Genomic DNA, 17,616 nt, shown 5'->3' on the forward strand with positions numbered 1-17,616 from the left:
GGTGAAGACCCGTGACGTGGCTGTGCGTCAAAACAGAGAAAGTCATCAGAGGTGGTGCTGCAGATCGGAAGCGATATTTTCTGTAAAATATTCTATTTTTAAAGTGATAAGTGTATTAAAAACGCTTATTTAGACTTTTTTATATTAATTATCAGGAATATATTTTTAAGAAAGTGGGAAAATGTCAAGTTTTACTGGATATTCACAATCGAAGTTTAAAACAGCGGATAAGAAAACTATGGTGAACGAGGATTCTAGTAGTATGTAAACACATCACTCACGATAGATTTGTGTGTAACTGATGTGTGTTGATTTGTGCGTAATTTTTAAAGATTTTTGTGTGTAATTAGTTTCAAGCTGTTGTAATTTTAATTTGTGCATGTGTAAATTTTATTTTTTTTAAATTTTGTAATTTTTTTACTTATGCACAAAAAGTATCATATGAGTTACAGATCAGGAATTACACACACACAAATCCAAAGTTATGCACAAATCAGGAATTATACTGGAACAAATCAGAGCGGGTCTATTTTCTCTCAATATTCCAACAATCAATGGGTTACATCGTGACCCTCACGGGTCCATTCCATTTTTCTAGGGACCTACGACCAACGAGGGACCAGAAATGGAATCAGTCCTGCTTAGAGGGTCCATTTTGTAATGGAAACGCTCACAAGTCCAGTTCAGTCTGGACCGCTCAGTGGAAATGAGGCATATATGTAAACAATGGGCCACAGTTGTGTCTAATAACAGGATTCTGTGTGCAATAGTGGAATATATGCATGAAAAAGAGATTCTCGACATCAAGACTCCAGAATGATTTTCAGTAAATGTAAACACTCAATGTCTGCTTGTCCTAATGGTGACCCAGACAAATTAAACCAAAAGATAGATAGAGAATAGATCTGGTTTCAGAAATTCAATATTTCTTTCTTTTATTAGACCTAATAGCCGTGAAAAAGTATTTCAGAAAATGTTTACATATTCACACCAATTAGTAAGTTAACGTCAATCCTTCTCACACACACTTCCTGCTTTAACTGACACAATATTCCACATCAGATGATTAACTTTAGACAACTTCAGTTTAATCAGTTTTAAAGGTTAATGTAGGACACCTGATGTGACAAAAACACACCTGTGCTGTCAAAAACCCAAAACCACACAAACATTTCCTGACAATAAGTACATTTATGTCATTTCAAAAGTGAATATTCATTTTATGCACAAACAAACATTCATTTGTGAGCATTACTACACCAGAGGAGCCGTTACCTTACTGAGATCCTTGGTAGTGACCCCATCATCATCACGACAGGGAAGCTTGTGCACAAATGCCAGCATCTGGTACTTAGCTCTGATGAACTCCGACTTAGTGGGACTGAACAGAAGCAGAAGATGATGAGCAGAGGACAAACACGTCAGGATTAAATACATAGCTCTGACAGATCTTGTACGGATTTTTAGGACAACCAATAAGGCTTTAAAACAAAATCCAAAGAGACGAGAGTCTATAGAGATGAGGAAATCTAGTTAAGCGCTAGAGCTCAAGTATGTACTGAAAGACATCAAGGTCATTTTATTTATTTTTTTGCTAAATGCCTAATCTAAATTAGAGTTTAAATGCCAGCCACACAAGTCTTTTATTTTTCTTATTGAGCATGACATTAAAGGACCATTTCACATCTCAGCTTATAGTGGTGTAGCAGAATAATGGAGAAATAACAAAATCTTACAAACTCTGAAGCAGATGCAACAAGAAGCTATCAGACAAAGCATTGATATAAGGCGGAGGATCAAAAGTTCAAAGAAGAATTGTGTTAGGTATCAACAATTTGCAGTTGCTGTATATAACACAGCACTTCAACGCTCTTCAGAGGACTGTTTTACTGTGAGCTTTTGTGTGATTGATGGTTGTTTACTTACTGGACCTTGTCCTGAGGGTTTGGTTTCCTACGACCGCTCTGCACCTGCGCAGGGTCCAGGAGGCTGTGCTCCCATATGGAGTTGGCTCCGTTACTGGCCAGCGTCTGAACCATCTGAGGCACGAGCGAACAGCTCAGTCAGTGAGAGTTCAATGGCACAAGAATTGACAAAACCAAACACAAATGCAAACATGTTTGTGAATGTAGGGTTGTTTCTTTTTGTGTTACGCCGCGTTACCTGCAGTAATGTCGGAGGCCATCCGCTGTGCCTTAGGTGTTTGACTATTGAGATATGGCGGCCTAAACTGCGGTGTACTGAACAGCATTCATCACAAATCAGGACCCCTCTGTTGATACTCGTCCACCCCGGGTCTGAGAAAACAAAAACACAGGAAGAGGATGAGATGATCTAACAACTCTACTAGTGACGCCATCACCATGACAACACAGGAGTTTGGGATACAACATTGCAACAGCCAACGATAATGCTGTGTTCACACCAGACGTGATTTGCGTGGCAGGGGGTCAAATTTCAATGTTTAAGTCCCCCTATGACAAATTTTTTTATTTTAAATAAACGTTCTCAGTAGTGTTTTAATTATGTAGTATTTAATTATTATCTGAAGCCTCTGTTTCCAAAATCTCCTCTGAGGGGACGTGGCTTTTGGCTGAGGAGCCCCGCCCCTGATCCTCCCTGTCTGATTATGATAGTTTTGTGTCTCACTAGCATAAATCTTCATCACTGCTACATTAAAACTTCAATCAATCTGGGTAATGTCCAGCCGTATGGTTCTGATCCGGATGTCAGCTGGGATGAGGAAGTGAAGATCTTCATGGACAGAACTTCCTCCAAAATCCTGATTCTTTCTCCTTCCAGTTCACCAAAGACTCTTTTAGCTAATTCTCCAATGTTTATTGACTGTGATCAATACATTCAATCATTGGTTTCTCAGAGTTCTTGATAAAATAATCAAAGCTAACATCAAAATGCTCTTTCATTGATTTACAATCCTTTCCAACTGCGGTCAAATGAGCCGCCGTTCACATTTCCGTGGTCACATCAAGAAGCTCCGTGGAGTCTGGTGGAGATTTTCCAGCGTTCTCAGTCCTGCTACCGTAAGTATTGGATGAAACTCACACCAAAAATCCAGTGATGCTGATTTGACCACAGAAATGTGAACGGCGGCTCATTTGACTGCAGTCAATGTGAAGATACCATCTTCTCTTCTCCAGAACCTGAACTAGACACTAGGAACAGATGAGGGTTTAGTGCATGTGCAGCAGAGCTGTTGATGGAAAGAAGATCATTCATTCAGACAGAGTCTGTCCAAGACAGTTTGATTGACAGATTTAAAAGGAGAAATACTCAGAAATGCAAAAACAAAATTATTTCTTATTACATTTGTTCTTTTTTATAAGAAAAATGCCACACAGACATCATAAAAACTCAAAAACATGATTTTTATCAGAGGAGGAGTTTAAGTCAATGTACAGTCATCTGATGTGAGGTCTTCGGGAGTGATCTGGGCATCAAGCGCGGTGCGGTGCGTCAACCAATCAGGGGTTCAGGTTTGGGCATGTGACGTTTTCAGTGACTCAATCAGCAGGTAGAAAAATACATCTGATATGGCCGCCACATGCAGAGATTTTTTGTCCTGAACTTTCATCCTTTTTCTTAACCTGCTGGGACCGCAGGGTTCCCAGAGATTGTCCCAATTATTGGTCGGCGAAGGCGAGATACACCCTGGACAGATCACCAGCCTCTCTCAGAGCCCATGTAGATGTTGCGATTGCGCCCGCTACACTAGCCAGACACCCGGTGGACAGTGTAGTGAGTTCTGCTGCCTGCTAGCAAGCGCTGCCACCCAGCGGAGCTCCTTATCCTGGCCTGCCGGCGGTTGCCATGGGTGCAGTCACAGCAGGCTCGATCGTTCAATGGCCTCGTGACGTTTGACTTATTTTCATCAAGACAATAATAAAAATATCCTGCAGTTTTATTTTTACTTCCCCCCGTCTCGGGTTAATGCTCAAACTGGGCTACAGACAGACGGAAGGAACGCTTAAAACGGCCTTCAGGAGTGAAGTACACCACACCAAGAGAGACTGAAGGATCTGATGAACCCAGACATGGCAACACGCTTGCCGGTGTCTCTGTAGAGCTCTCCAAAACATATAAGCCCAAGATACTCGCTCAACATCATCCAACGTAGCAACGAATAAAGTCAAGAAAAACTTTGGCGGTTTCTGGGGCGCCAAGGCGTTGAGCAGTAAGTTTGACCCGTGACCAAAGAGAGGCAGCAGATAAGCACGAATTGCTGTTAAGATGTGATGTTAAAACCTGTTGTTGAAAGGCTTTAAAAGGAGAAGGGTTCCAAAACGTGATGGTAACCATGACAACAGCCCTACGACTTCTGCTAACGCAGCAAACTTGGTGGATTCCTGGATGTGTGGGTAGCTTTTACTGAGGTGAAGAACAGCATCAACTTTGATCCAATTCTTCTCCAGAAACACCAACAGCTCTGTCCCTTTTATTAAATGTTTGTATTGTAATCAGGTGAGGGTAAACACAGGTGCTTGGGGATAAACACATTCATGTGTGTTGGTAGCTTTGGTTGAACGGCACTAAATTTAACATTCTATGGAGCTGCAAATGGGTGGTAAATGGTAACAGGCCGGAGAGCCATTAAAAAGGAGGAGTGAGAGGACGGGTTAATGAGAACAGAATCCTAACAGGAGAAGTCAGGTTTGCAAAGAGGAAAACGAAGGGAGGAATCTTTTTTATTATGTTTATTCCAATAGAAATGTAAATCATTATGCAAAATTAAATTAATCGTAATCAAACAAACCATGACATAACTGCAGCTTCATTATGAACCTTCATCATGAGGCCCTGAGACAGACTGGCGACCTGTTTAGGGTGTACCCCGCCTTCGCCCATCTCTAGCCGGGTTAGGCTCCGGCACCCCCGCGACCCCGAAAGGGAAGAAGCGGAAAAGAAGATGGATGGATGGATGGTGTCATGTGTCGATCTCAGCTCAGTCATTTTCTACACCCGTTTTATGATCACTGGGTTGCTGGAGCCTATCCATCTACTATCAGGCAAAGGCGACGCACACCAGAGACGATTTGCTAGCAAATTGAAGGAGCACACAAACAGCAACGCAAGTTAACTCCACACAGAACGGTCCCTGTCGGGATTTGAACAAAGACCTTCTCCTTGTGAGGCAAGACGGCAAACCACTACACCACCCAATGAAGCCCTTAGCTCCTCTTTTTCCATTTCTAAAGCATCATTACAAAAGATGATCTGTTTTTGCCTCCAGATATACACGACATTTACATCAAAAGGAAATCATGTCCTCTTGCAGTGGTAGAAATATTTCAAAATAAAAGCATGTCTGACAGCCGTTGGCAGAAATGGAAACAATAGAGGCTCATGTCAAGCTGGCTCCAGAGCCACATGTGGCTCTCTGGTTGAAGAAAAATAACGTTTTTAGTACCAACAGTACTGAGCTAAAATATTTCAGACATCAAATTTCTTTGGGCCATGTACCACGGAAAATCTATTGGAAGTCAAAAAGCACAAGCAGAATTAAGGCGTACTGGATTATATAAGACAGACTTTCTATTTTTGAACAATATTTAAGTGCGTCTTATGGGTTAAGAAATACAGTCAGAGTCACAATTGGCTCCAATTTATTTTTTGAGTTGTATTCATGTATTTTTGGCAATAATCTAGTACAAATGGTAAAATAACCTTGACTTTTTTTTTTAATCACTGCTGGCATTACACCTGTTACTACATTGGCAGCATTGAACTGATTCTATGTGACACAAGTTGTCTTTTATTTTGAAAGGGAATAGTGTGAAAAGGGTATTTTCTCTTAATATTTATGTTTTATTGATGTAAAATAATTTCATTTGTATTAATTTTAATGGTAGCATTGACACAAATACAAATCCGTGTCTTGTTTTTCTAAAGGATGAAGCGAACCTTTGTGGCTCCTGCTGGGCTTTGGTTTGTGAAATATTGACCCAAATAGGTCTGGAAGTGTTGAAGGTTGCAGGCCTCTACCCTAACCCTGACAAATTATACTTTACGAAAATTAAACTGTTAAAAGCTGAACATAAGTAAAAAGAAAAACGTAATTATTAATGTCCTGAAATTTTATGTTGATATGTTATTAGAAAATTGTACTTTTTGCTCCAGAAGACATTCTTCACTATTTTGACCCCAAATATGAATAATTTTTCACTAATTTCAAGCTAAAACATGTTAAACATGTTTTTGAAAGTTCTTCCAACTCCATTTTGAACTGCATAATTGAGGTGTAATATTTTTATTTATAATTTAAATAGAAGTTTCTGTTGTTGTTTTCTTTTTTTTTTATCACGTACTATGTATATATTGTTCGACATAAAAAGGATTAACTAACTAACATTTCCAGTCACATTGACTGATGAATTAGCTGGTGAGAAATCCTAAGTAACCTCTTCAAAAATGTCACAATGTATCCTAAATGTTTTCTTTTGCTTTGGTGGAAGATTGCAGATTATATCCACTCACAAGAGATGAATCATTTACTCTGCATTTACTGTGTTTGGAGGTTTTCCCTCTTCACCAGCGCACTGTAGGTGTGTCTACTGTCCACAGAGACACAATCCTCATAAGAGTAAAGGCTGTGTGATGAACAAAAGAGAGATAAGACATGTAAGAACAGCACTGTGGTGTCAAGAAAAAGAGTTTTGGCCTCATCTTCCTAAATGACACGGTAAAGAGTAACAGTTGTATTAAAGTTTTAAAACAAAGATGTCCATGTGACCGATTTATAATGGAATACAAGATTATAATAATAACAATCTGTAAACATGTTCTATCATTGGTCCTACTACACCAAAGCCCTGGTCTAGGAATCCAAATATCTACACTACCTGAGATGATTTATAGACCAACAACAGACAGGCAGCATCACTTTGATGCAGCAGAACGGCTCCCTGCAGGACAGTAGAGGCCTTCAGAGAGTGGTGGGTTCAGCTGAACATACCATCCTCACGGAGCTGCATGACCTGCAGGGGATCTACAACAAGCAGAAGATTGTGAAGGACCTCAGCCCTCCAACAATGGACTCTTTGCTCTGTTGCGTTTAGGAAAGCACGTTCGCCCCATGAAGGCACACACAGAAAAAGGGGAGGAGCCTCTTCCCTCAGGCCATTCAGAGTCTAAACCGAGAAACGCCTAGAACCTGAAATGGATCATCTTAAAACACTTTACTTCAGGATATACAACCAGAGCATACGGATGTTGTCCTTCTGACAGTCGTGTCTATTCTGCTTTTAATGAATTCTGTGTGTTTTATTCAACTGTATATACAGAGATGTAATTAAGTTCAGTTTACACCCATTATATTTTTTATTCTGCAATCTATTACATTCTGTATTGCATTGTACTTTTGTATTTTTTGAGATATTTCAGACTTTATTAAAAAAAAAAGTAATTATGTGGCACTTCCTCTCCTCAACCATCACTTCTGATCATTTAGTGATAACTGGCATCTTTTGTCCCACAGTAAAGCAACAGAAACTTGTTGAGTTTTTTAATTCACTGTAAGGTTCATCACTTACAGACTTACCAATAGATTTGCACAAAAGAAACATACAACTGATGACAATCAAGACCGTTTCTGAGCTAATTCAACATTTTTATTTTGACATTTTATTTTGCCTTAATTAGCTTTCTCCTCGATTCTGTAATGATTATCAAAGCATTTATATAGTATTTTCTACCTCAAATTTACCCTTGTTCTAGCAACGTAGCATTTATATAGTGTGACTTAGCAAAATAGCATTTATCTCAGTTTCTGTCATTATTTAGAGATTTTAAAAATCTTTGATACATTTTGAGTTTTTAGCATTTTTTAGCAACAGCTATAATTTTGTGCTCTTAGTTTTATTTATTTTAACAATAAAGCATTGAATTTAGTGCTTTTAATGTTGTTTTTAAGCAATATATCCATCCATCCATCCATCTTCCTCCGCTTCATCCAGGACCGGGTCGCGGGGGCAGCAGTCTAAGCAAAGATATCCAGACTTCCCTCTCCCCGGCCACTTCCTCCAGCTCCTCTGGGGGGACCCCGAGGCGTTCCCAGGCAAGCCGAGAAACATAGTCTCTCCAGCGTGTCCTGGGTCTTCCCCGGGGCCTCCGCCCAGTGGGACATGCCCGGTGACCATAGGTGAGAACAGGAACAAAGATCGACCGATAAATTCCTAGGGCGCCATCTGCTGAAGGGAGAGCCAAATTGCAATATTGTAAAATGTTAAAAAAATTTAATAATTAAAACCATAAATAAAATAACTCAAAAGTTTGATATAATCATTAATTTTGTCTTCTTTATAACTTTAAGGTTGAAAAAGCAGCAAAACAAGCCCTCAGGAACAGCTTTAAGGTAATAAAAAAAGTGTAAGAGGGGACCTAGGATGCCATGCAGCCCAGGGCCAGGCCTGTTTACTGGTACTTTCCTCTGCTAAGTTAAAGTACTTCATGTATGTAATAAATGAGTTGCAAAGGTTTTTAACTTTTTGATGTCGTGTAAAAGGTCTTGCTTTCCAATTTGACCACTTTCGGTTTACCTGCTCGAAACAATGAAATAAACAAGAGATGCTGAAGCCTTTGGGTGCCAGTTTTGGGTTTGTTGACATACTGAAATTATTGTTTGTGGTTTCAAGGTTGCCTTGATTGGGAAACAATGCTCATTACGGTTAACTAGCAGAGTTTCTTCCCTTTGTTTTAGTATACCGGAGGACAACATTAGACTATTGGAATCTACATGCAACTGTTCTAAAATAATGACATCAGCACACAAAGGAGGGGGCTCTCATGAAGAAAATGTTAAAAATATTTTTCAACTTTTTAAGGATATGCTTCCATCCTACCTTAAGGAGGATTAATAGGTTATTGCAGGGCTAAACTGAAACTCCAAACCTCAGTGATGTGATAAGTAGCTTACACCTTTCTTCCAATCTCTGCAATATTACAGAAACTATATGCACGGGATGAATTATGCGCAGGCATGTGTGTGGCCACCAGTCATAAGTCACTCCTGGGCTGAGATAAAACTGTCTCGGCTTAGAGTATTAATGGAGCTAAAAAGAGTCCATCATCTGATGAACGCAGAGGCTTTGTGTCTTTTCGCCTGCAGAATAAATAAATGCAAAACGGATTTGACGAGTGCCTCTGCCCAGTTTTAGAACGGCCAGCCTGCAGCCATTCAATTCCTTAATTTGTGGGACGCATAAAAAACTCCCCCCACAATCCAGGCCATCTGCTTGGCACCCCAGATCAATATGATGGCACGCCATTAGACTTGGACAGACTATTAGCAGTGTTTTATTGGCCAAACCTTCAGCACAACATAATTCTGCCTTTAAAGTTGGTCTAATTTGTCAAAGTATTGACGGCTGTTGTTTTATACGTCACTTAAGCCCACATAAAATGCGTAACAGTGTGTATTAGTGATGAAATGTCACGTGGAGATTTACAGATCACTTCCAGTTCCGGGTTAATAGACATGCGCTTATGGTGCATAGTAGTTGGACAGTCTTAAAAGTCAATTTATCAAAAAAATTATAGTGAAAAATGAGCCGACCATGAAAACAGCCCAGTGACTACTGATAACAGAGTCCTCAAAAGAAGTCTTGGCTGAGAGTGTGACAACCGTAGAGATTCAACAGAAGCAGCTTCACCAATGAGTGGCGGGTTTCCTCCCACTCTTTTTCAAACTCTTTCTGACAAACTTCACATTTTTTTAGCTATTTTGGGGCCAAGACTACACTACAAGATGGCGATAAAACTCTGCTTTTTACACCCATCTTGGGACAAATTCAGACTATGATAGAACAGGCAATACAGCAATTTTTTGACAGTAACTATCACAGTTCTCAGAGTCCGTGTACGCACCAGGACTTAAGTTACCAACCTCATTGATTTTGATTGGTCCTTTGTGTTAGCCCCAATGGGTTTTGAAAGTTTTGAAAGATAAATTTTCAGATTTAAAAATGAAAATACAAAGTTGATGGTAAAAAAAAAAGATTTAAAACAAACAAAAAAAAGTTTTGAAATTTAAATTTTGAGTTTTGAAACCTAAAAAACAGAACATTTGAAGCTTTATTTAGAATAGCAACAAGTTTTGGACATTTTTTTGGCCAAACACCAATATTTTTTTTAAAATGTTTTATTTGGGTTTCAAATATGTATGGCCCCGATTTGGCATGTCATGTATTATGTGTATGAGTAAAAATATGTCAATTGTTGAACAAGACTAATTAGGATGGCTTCACTTACAAATCTATGTGGTTGTATATCTATTGATATAAATCTTTTACTTTTAATTTTCCAATCAAGTCACGATTTATGTTTTAAAGTTTAATATAGCTATGTCCAGATCAGTGATGCACAATAATGACTTTTTACAACCGATACCCGATATTGTCCGGCCTCTTGCAGTCGATACCGACAATCAATCAAATTTTTTTTTAAATACTTGAGAGAAAAATATGCAAGTGCAAAGTAAGAGTGTATGACTCTTATATATTCCAACTACTTCCAGAACTTGTTTTACCTGCTATTAAATTGAACAAAAGGTAATACAAACAATGTTAGCGTTTTCAGTCTGCTATACATCTGAAAATAGAGATAGTGCATTTCAATGATTGGAACAAATGTTACAATTTTAACTTAAATAGCAATGAAACAAGGATATTTTTTCTATACAAATAATGCCTGACATGCAATGGAAATACTTTAACCTCAAAGTGCAAAAATGACAACTTTGTTTTAAACTGATGGACCTTTTTGCTAGTGCAAATGCTAGTGCTGCTCGTAAAGCAGTGAGGGAGAGATGGAGAAATGTGCCGTCATGTGGTGCATGCTGTGTCCGCGCTGTTGTTGTACCGCTACGCTAGCACGTTAAGCAGTACCAATATGGCTGAAACTTTTGGAGTGAGCAGAGAAGTTGTAATACAAGTAAATACTGAGTGGTGAGTCAGGAAGTGTCGGCAGTTTAAGATCAAATTATTGGTCCACTTAATCTGCAATTTTTTTTATTTATTTTTTTATTATCTGCGTGACGTCATACTGTCCACTACAGGCCGATAATTATCGGTAATCGATATTATAGTAAAACCCTAGTTGAGATGTTTTTCCCTTTTGTTTGTAGTCTTTACTATATTTTTACCTTGAGTGCTTGAAAACAATCAATTCCAAATACAAAATCAATTCCAAGTCAAAACTAACCTAATATTGGACTGGATATTTTTGCCCATACATTTTAACTGCAATTGTTGAGTTTTAAATAACCATTCTAGCGTCATTCTAGCGTTCAAAGCAGGACTAATAGTCAGCCTGTGTGCTGTGCTCTGGTTTCGATTTAAAAAAAATGACAGAGAATATACTTCTTTATTTTTTTCAATGATAAAATATCACCAAACATCTCTTTAAAGTGTGCGTAGACTCTTAATATTTCAATATGCCGACAATTTACACAAAACTCACAAACAACAGCTCAGTTCCTACTTGTAGAAAAACCTTGGCATTGTGACAAGTGGAGGAACAAGACTCAAAGAGAATGAATGAATTTGAGTGTCAGCTGTGATTTGTAACCATGGCAGCAAGAATACCCCCCCCCCTCCATGACACAAAGCTGGGAAGAGGGGAGGTGGCCTGTCACTGGAAGCTAGGTCAGCATTTTTGAAGATGAAGTACGTGTAGAAGCATGTCATTGCAAGGAAAGGTTACATACAACAACAAAGAGCAGCTGCTTATAAGTACAAGGGCACAAACAAAACATAGTAGTGAAATAATAGCTTTTGGTTTTACTTTTGCTGTGGTGTTTTACACAACTGTAGATGGATAAAAGTCACAAAACAAATAAAAAAGAACAATACGAGTGAACTGTCTTTCTTGATGTCATTCTTGTCTAAAGGCGGATTTGTGTGTGTACTATATGAAATGCGAGCGTGAAACTATGTGGTTAGAGTGTTCTAGAAATACTGTTTGTTTTTTAAAAAACAATTGAAATGGGCTTCCTTCTAAATCTGATTAATTCCCCCTCCGATGAAAATCCTGTTTTTGGACATTGGAGAATTAGCTAAAAGAGTCTTTGGTGAACTGGAAGGAGAAAGAATCAGGAGTTTGGAGGAAGTTCTGTCCATGAAGATCTTCACTTCCTCGTCCAGCTGACATCCGGATCAGAACCATACGGCTGGACATTACCCAGATTGATGGACATTTTTATGTAGCAGCGGTTAAGATTTACGCTAGCGAGTCACAGAGCTATCACAATCAGACAGGGGGGATCAGGGGCGGAGCTACTCAGCTCCAAAAGCCACGCCCCCTCAGAGGAAACAGAGGCTTCAGATCAACATGAAAAAATGGCTTTTTAAGACATTTAGATTGTGGGGTTTTGGTTAAAAACGTCATAATCATAATTAAAACACTACTGGGAGTGGGGTTTTTGTCATGGGGGACTTTATGATTTAGAGACAATCAGTAGGGCTGTTCTGGTCTTGTTCACCATCCAAGATACTTTTACTTTACTACTTCAATTCACCTGGTTACTTACTATCATCAACCCATTAGTTTCTATTTTATTGTAGTATTACTATGCTACCTCACATTTTAAAAAGGCATTGGATACACCTTGTGTTCTTTGATAGCGCTCAATTCATTGTATTTGAAAACCAATTGTCAATACTAAAAGGCATAAAGACCAACGCCTTTTTTGCACAGAATTATTATATTCATCATTAAGCCTGGCAGTGGAAGAATCACAGTTTGGACTCACTTTCCAGAAAATACAGAACTTTAGAAATTTTGTAGATGATAAGATAAGCAGAAACTACAATGTTTAACACAATATTTCAGATTCCAATGAGGTGACTTGTCTGACAAATAAGACTCAGATAAAACTGAGCAACAAAATAAGATAAAAGAAAAAAAACATGGGGATATGCAGTAGAGAAGAGATGAAATTCACATTTGAAGCTTTGCAAAAAAAAAAACGTTCCAATACAAGTCCAAATCTGACACATATTTAGCAGGAAGCCCACAAATATAAGCTAAAAGTTGTGAGAAAAGTAAGCATATTAGAACCCTGAAACTTCAAGCTGTCAGCCCAAAAAACATCAATACTTGGTTGCTAAAAAGGTCAAATCTTCAACACTGTGAACTATGCCATGAGTGAAGGTTCATTCCAATCTAATTGTACTATCACAATCCAACTAAAGAAACACAATACATAAGACAAGGAGCTTTCAAAATACAAAACTGAAGCAGCAATAAAAAGATAGAAGCTAAACAAGACACAGCAAGAATCAAGACCATGAATATCTCAGGATGTTAGCATCTATTTAAGACGAGGAAAATGAGAAATATATATATTCTGGCATCAGTTTTTTTAAAACGTCATTCAAAATGTTTCCAAAAAAGTTCAACTCTATATTTAGAACGTTTTAACCACATCTTATTATGCAGCTTTCAACTTTTCTCATCATTCTGAATTCGTTTTTGATGAATTGTTTTTTTCTTTTGAGCTAATTTACTAGAGTTCAGTCTAAATTAACTAATAACACAAATATTAACTAAAAGAACAGTTTTAAAGGTTGTTGTGTGCAATACTAGCTGACCGTTAGCCATGAAGAGTCCTCGCGGGGAGCTGACGCCTTAGCTTGGTGAGAACTTGTCTTTAGCAAAAGTTAGCCGGAGTAGCTAGCATCCGGCGCTAGCCTAGCTAGCCCGGTTACGAAAACTTCACACCCGCTAAAAGAAAAAAACGAAATAATAACACTATGGAGTTTTTGTATAATCAGTATATTAAAACTTGGTCCATCTGGAGTGTGTTCAGGCAAACTATAAGTCAAAAATGCTGATACCACCTTGCTAATCATGCTACGCTAAGAAGTCTGTCCCAGTCACGAAAATCAAAACAAACGTTTTTTCCTCCGGAAAAAAATGAGCGCTGGCTCCTTCCTCAGAGCACCGGGAACTCCAGCATGCAGAGGACGGGCAGATAAACTCGTATACATCGCTGTTCCTCCTTAATGTGTTCACTTTGATCAGCTGGAGGCTAAAGACTCTCTCCGTTGTTAACACGCCTATTTTTCACTGTTTGTTTTGGGCCTAACTGACGCTCGGGAGCCCTGGCCGCTTTCCTGCTCTGCGGACCCGCTGACAGTGACAGCATCCTCGGCCCCGTTAAGACACCGTCCAGCCTTTCCGATGTATTGTTTCTCCACAATGGTCAATTTCCATGGATTTCCCCCCTTCCCCCTACCTGGCGCACTGCAGTCAGCGCAGACTTCGGTCCTTTGGAGCTTTCTTGACATCTCGAAAGTGGCTGCGGAGACCGAGAGGTGGATGTCTCCGCCGAGGTTGGATGTTCTCCCCCCTGAGCTACCGACCGACGTCTGCCGTCAACCGCAGCGGCCCCGGAATCCCCGGAAGCCGGGTGGTGTGTTCGGCTTTCCCGGCCAGCTGAGAACCAATCTTTTCTTTTTTTTTCAGTTGTCTCCTCCTCGCCCACGTTCACTCCTGATGAGCAAATCTAGATGAAAGTTGTGCATGGATCTGCACGCACGGAACGCGTGCCACAGCAGCGCTTCATGAAATCCGGTCCCTGCGCTGCCATCAAGTCACCGAGAGACGGCAGCTCTTCACCTGCATGTCCGTCTGTCCGCGCACACCCCGCAGCCCGCAGCCCACCTACGGAGAACCGGGCGGGTCGAACCGGATCCACGTCCGGAACGGAAACGGATTCATGAGGATTCTAGTGAGAAAAACAACAAAAAGTTGATATTCCTGACCAGACGAGGGCTAATCTCTGATTTACAAAATAATAATGTTAATAATGTTAGTAGGCCAGTTTGTTATCTATAAGATGAAATACACATGAAAAAAATAAAAATGTTGAAAATATTAAAGAATAAATAAATAATTCACACATTTTTTTCTGTCTTTATTTATTTAGATTATTTATTTTATTGTACTTTCTGTATTTCCGGTCTGTTCTTTTTTCTTAGATCTCTTGGTGTTTGTTCAACAAAATAAAATTAAATTAAATTCAAATGAACTTAAATTAAACTACATAAATAAATACATGAAATAAAATATATAGTTTTTAATCAGATATTCTTAACTATTGTATTTGTCTTTATTTACGGTCTGTTTTTACTGCTGGGATCTCTTGTTATATGTTCAATAAATATTTAAAATTAATAATAACAATAATGATATAAATATATATCATGTATTTTTAATTTTAGTTTTTGTATTTTTGGTCTGTGTTTGCTCCTCGTATCTCAATATTTTTAATTTTTTAAAAATGTATTGTTATAAATGAATAAATTAATGAATAAAAGACTAAATAAATAAGTAAATAAATATGTAAATTAATATATAGGTTAAATAAACATAAGATGTATTAAGAATAATATATTAATATTTTCTTTCTTTCCTTCTAAATTTTAATACTTAACTATTGATCGTTTTGCCATTTCCGGTCTGATTTATTGTCCTGCTCAGATATGTTGTTTTGTTTGTTTGAGGTGATGCCTTTAACTACTAAATATGTTTACAAACTGCAGTAGTTTTTTTGTTTGTTTATTTGTTTGTTTTTTCATACCTGGGGATTGTTGCTGTTGTTCTTGATCACGTGATTTGTTGCAAAAATACTAATATCGTTCTGAACATGTTAATCCGGGGTTTAATCTCAACATCCCTGGCTGCGGATTGGCTGATTGTGCGCAGATTTTAGTGCATCTTGTCAACGCATCTTTCTCAGTCACCACCCGATGGGAGGAGGAGGAGGAGGAGGAGGAGGAGGAGGAGGATAGATGTGTTGGAGTAGGAAGAGGAGGAAGACAGAGGAGCGTTGGGTGGATGAACGGATGGTGTTGAAGAAAGGTGTAGCTTGGTTCTCCGAGACAATCAAAGGAGGAGGAGGAGGAGGAGGAGGGAGGAGGGGGGTGTTTGGATGCACTTTATCCTGATCGTGGTGGGGGGGGAGAGAGTGGCTCATTTACGCGTCCGCGTAACACGCCTTTGGGCATCACCGCCGGGTGAAGGATGGTAGGATCGATCCGATAGAGGAAATTAACGAGCAAAGTATTTGTTGAAAAGCGCAAAGTGCTGATCGGGGAGGAGGCAAACTATGATCCGAGGATGATTTCTGCAAAGAAAACTCCGGAGGAGAGTCGTTTTCCTGTCCACTATCTGGTGTGGCACAACAAGCACCGGCAGCTGGAGAAGGAGCTGGCAACGAACGAGCAGGTGAGGCGAAGACAAACACCTTTCAGGGTTTCAAAATGCTCATTATTGGCTGTCATGGGTGTGTGACTCCCCAATGGAGATTCCCCCCACCTGGACAATGATGCTGCAGTTCAACAGGATTTGACTCATCCATTCATTCAGTGAAGTATTGGAAAATATATGATAATACAGCTAATATGAATTGCAAAGGTGCAGTCCTGCCAGCAGCTTCATGGTGCACGGGGAGTTGTGTCAGGTTTCTTTTCTTTCCCTGGAAATTCAAAGTGCTTTAGTGTGTTTCATTCCTTCGTTTCCTCATCCACCCCAAAACGTGTAGGCTTCCTGCCTTCCCACCTGCATCCATAACCGTTTGAGTGGGTGAGACGATGCAGATCCAGTATTGTGTGGGTGAGCAACAGAAAACCACCACAAAGTAGAAAAAATAAAACTAGAAAGGAACGGGATCGTCTGCTGCTATTCTCCCACTCCACATGCAGTAAACAGTAATGCGGGTAATTATTAATCTGCAGTGGTAAAACCTGAGTCCTTTGGCCCCAACTGAGGGATCAAATAATAGAAAGGGAATTAGTCGGAGTGTTTAAACACACAGCGACTAATTCAATAGCTTGTTGAATGAGTTTATTTATTGCAAATATAAATGAATCGTTTTATTTCTTGCAGCTAATGATATTTTTGATAGCACATGTGCAGGAGTAAGTATACCACATTTTTTTCTGTTTTTAAAAATCCAAAACCTTGGAAACTGTTACAATGGACAAAGAATTAGTAGCTGAGATGAAGGTGGTGTGGAGCCAACATTTGTGCAACATGGAAAACAAAGATGGAAGACAGAGACAGGGATGTACAACAGAGAAGTGGATGACAGGTTAATGATTCTTGTATTACAACTTGTGGGCACCCAGTTTGACCCACATAAAGTAACAGGGTTATTGACGATTCATTAAGGATGAAAATGTTCGTGGACGTTTGTTTCTTTGGGTATCTTGAAGGCGACAGGTCATAGTGTAGACTTAAGCAACGCGTGAAGCTATAGGCTCCCACCGCCCTCAGTAACACACGGTCAAGTGCTTTCGGCTCTCACGGGTAACTCTCCACGACTGTTTTCGGGCTGTACCAGGGGTCGGCAACCTTTAACAGTACAAGAGTCATTTGGGCTCTTTTACTACTGATCAAAACCTAGAAGGAGCCACATAGTCTTACTTACTTTACGAAATTTGGATTTGCATTCATGCCCGTCTTTTTTTTAAATATATATACATATGAATTATATCTATTCTTTGGCACGAACAAAAGCAAAATTATTAAAAAAAATTCTCAAAATGGGATTTTTTAAACATTTTTACCTTTTACCTTTAGTAGATGCCAAATTAG

The 17,616-nt window shown here is 39.2% G+C and overlaps 2 protein-coding genes and 1 long non-coding RNA gene across 6 annotated transcripts in view; 2 read left to right on the forward strand and 1 right to left on the reverse strand.

Moving 5' to 3' along the window:
- Window positions 1-14,487, reverse strand: part of git1 (G protein-coupled receptor kinase interacting ArfGAP 1) — a 33,191-nt gene extending 18,704 nt beyond the window's left edge. For 3 of the 4 annotated variants that reach the window (XM_024276534.2, XM_024276536.2, XM_024276533.2), the window contains exons 1-4: window positions 14,252-14,487; window positions 2,164-2,297; window positions 1,927-2,039; window positions 1,276-1,381 (exon numbers count right to left, since the gene is read on the reverse strand). In XM_024276534.2, coding sequence (XP_024132302.1) covers window positions 1,276-1,381; window positions 1,927-2,039; window positions 2,164-2,297; window positions 14,252-14,303 — 405 coding nt within the window. In that variant the 5' untranslated portion in view covers window positions 14,304-14,487. The other variant, XM_024276535.2, reaches the window with a different exon arrangement.
- Window positions 12,557-14,921, forward strand: LOC118599544. Its single transcript, XR_004948940.1, has 2 exons — window positions 12,557-13,649; window positions 14,482-14,921. It is a non-coding gene; the product is annotated as an uncharacterized LOC118599544 (long non-coding RNA).
- A 908-nt stretch (window positions 14,922-15,829) lies between these two features.
- Window positions 15,830-17,616, forward strand: part of ankrd13b (ankyrin repeat domain 13B) — a 53,247-nt gene continuing 51,460 nt past the window's right edge. The window contains exon 1 of the mRNA XM_024277826.2: window positions 15,830-16,245. Coding sequence (XP_024133594.1) covers window positions 16,138-16,245 — 108 coding nt within the window. The 5' untranslated portion in view covers window positions 15,830-16,137. The remainder of the gene's footprint in view (window positions 16,246-17,616) is intronic.

This window comes from Oryzias melastigma, linkage group LG13 (genome assembly GCF_002922805.2).
Source record: "Oryzias melastigma strain HK-1 linkage group LG13, ASM292280v2, whole genome shotgun sequence".
In the NCBI taxonomy this organism is placed as follows: domain Eukaryota; kingdom Metazoa; phylum Chordata; class Actinopteri; order Beloniformes; family Adrianichthyidae; genus Oryzias; species Oryzias melastigma.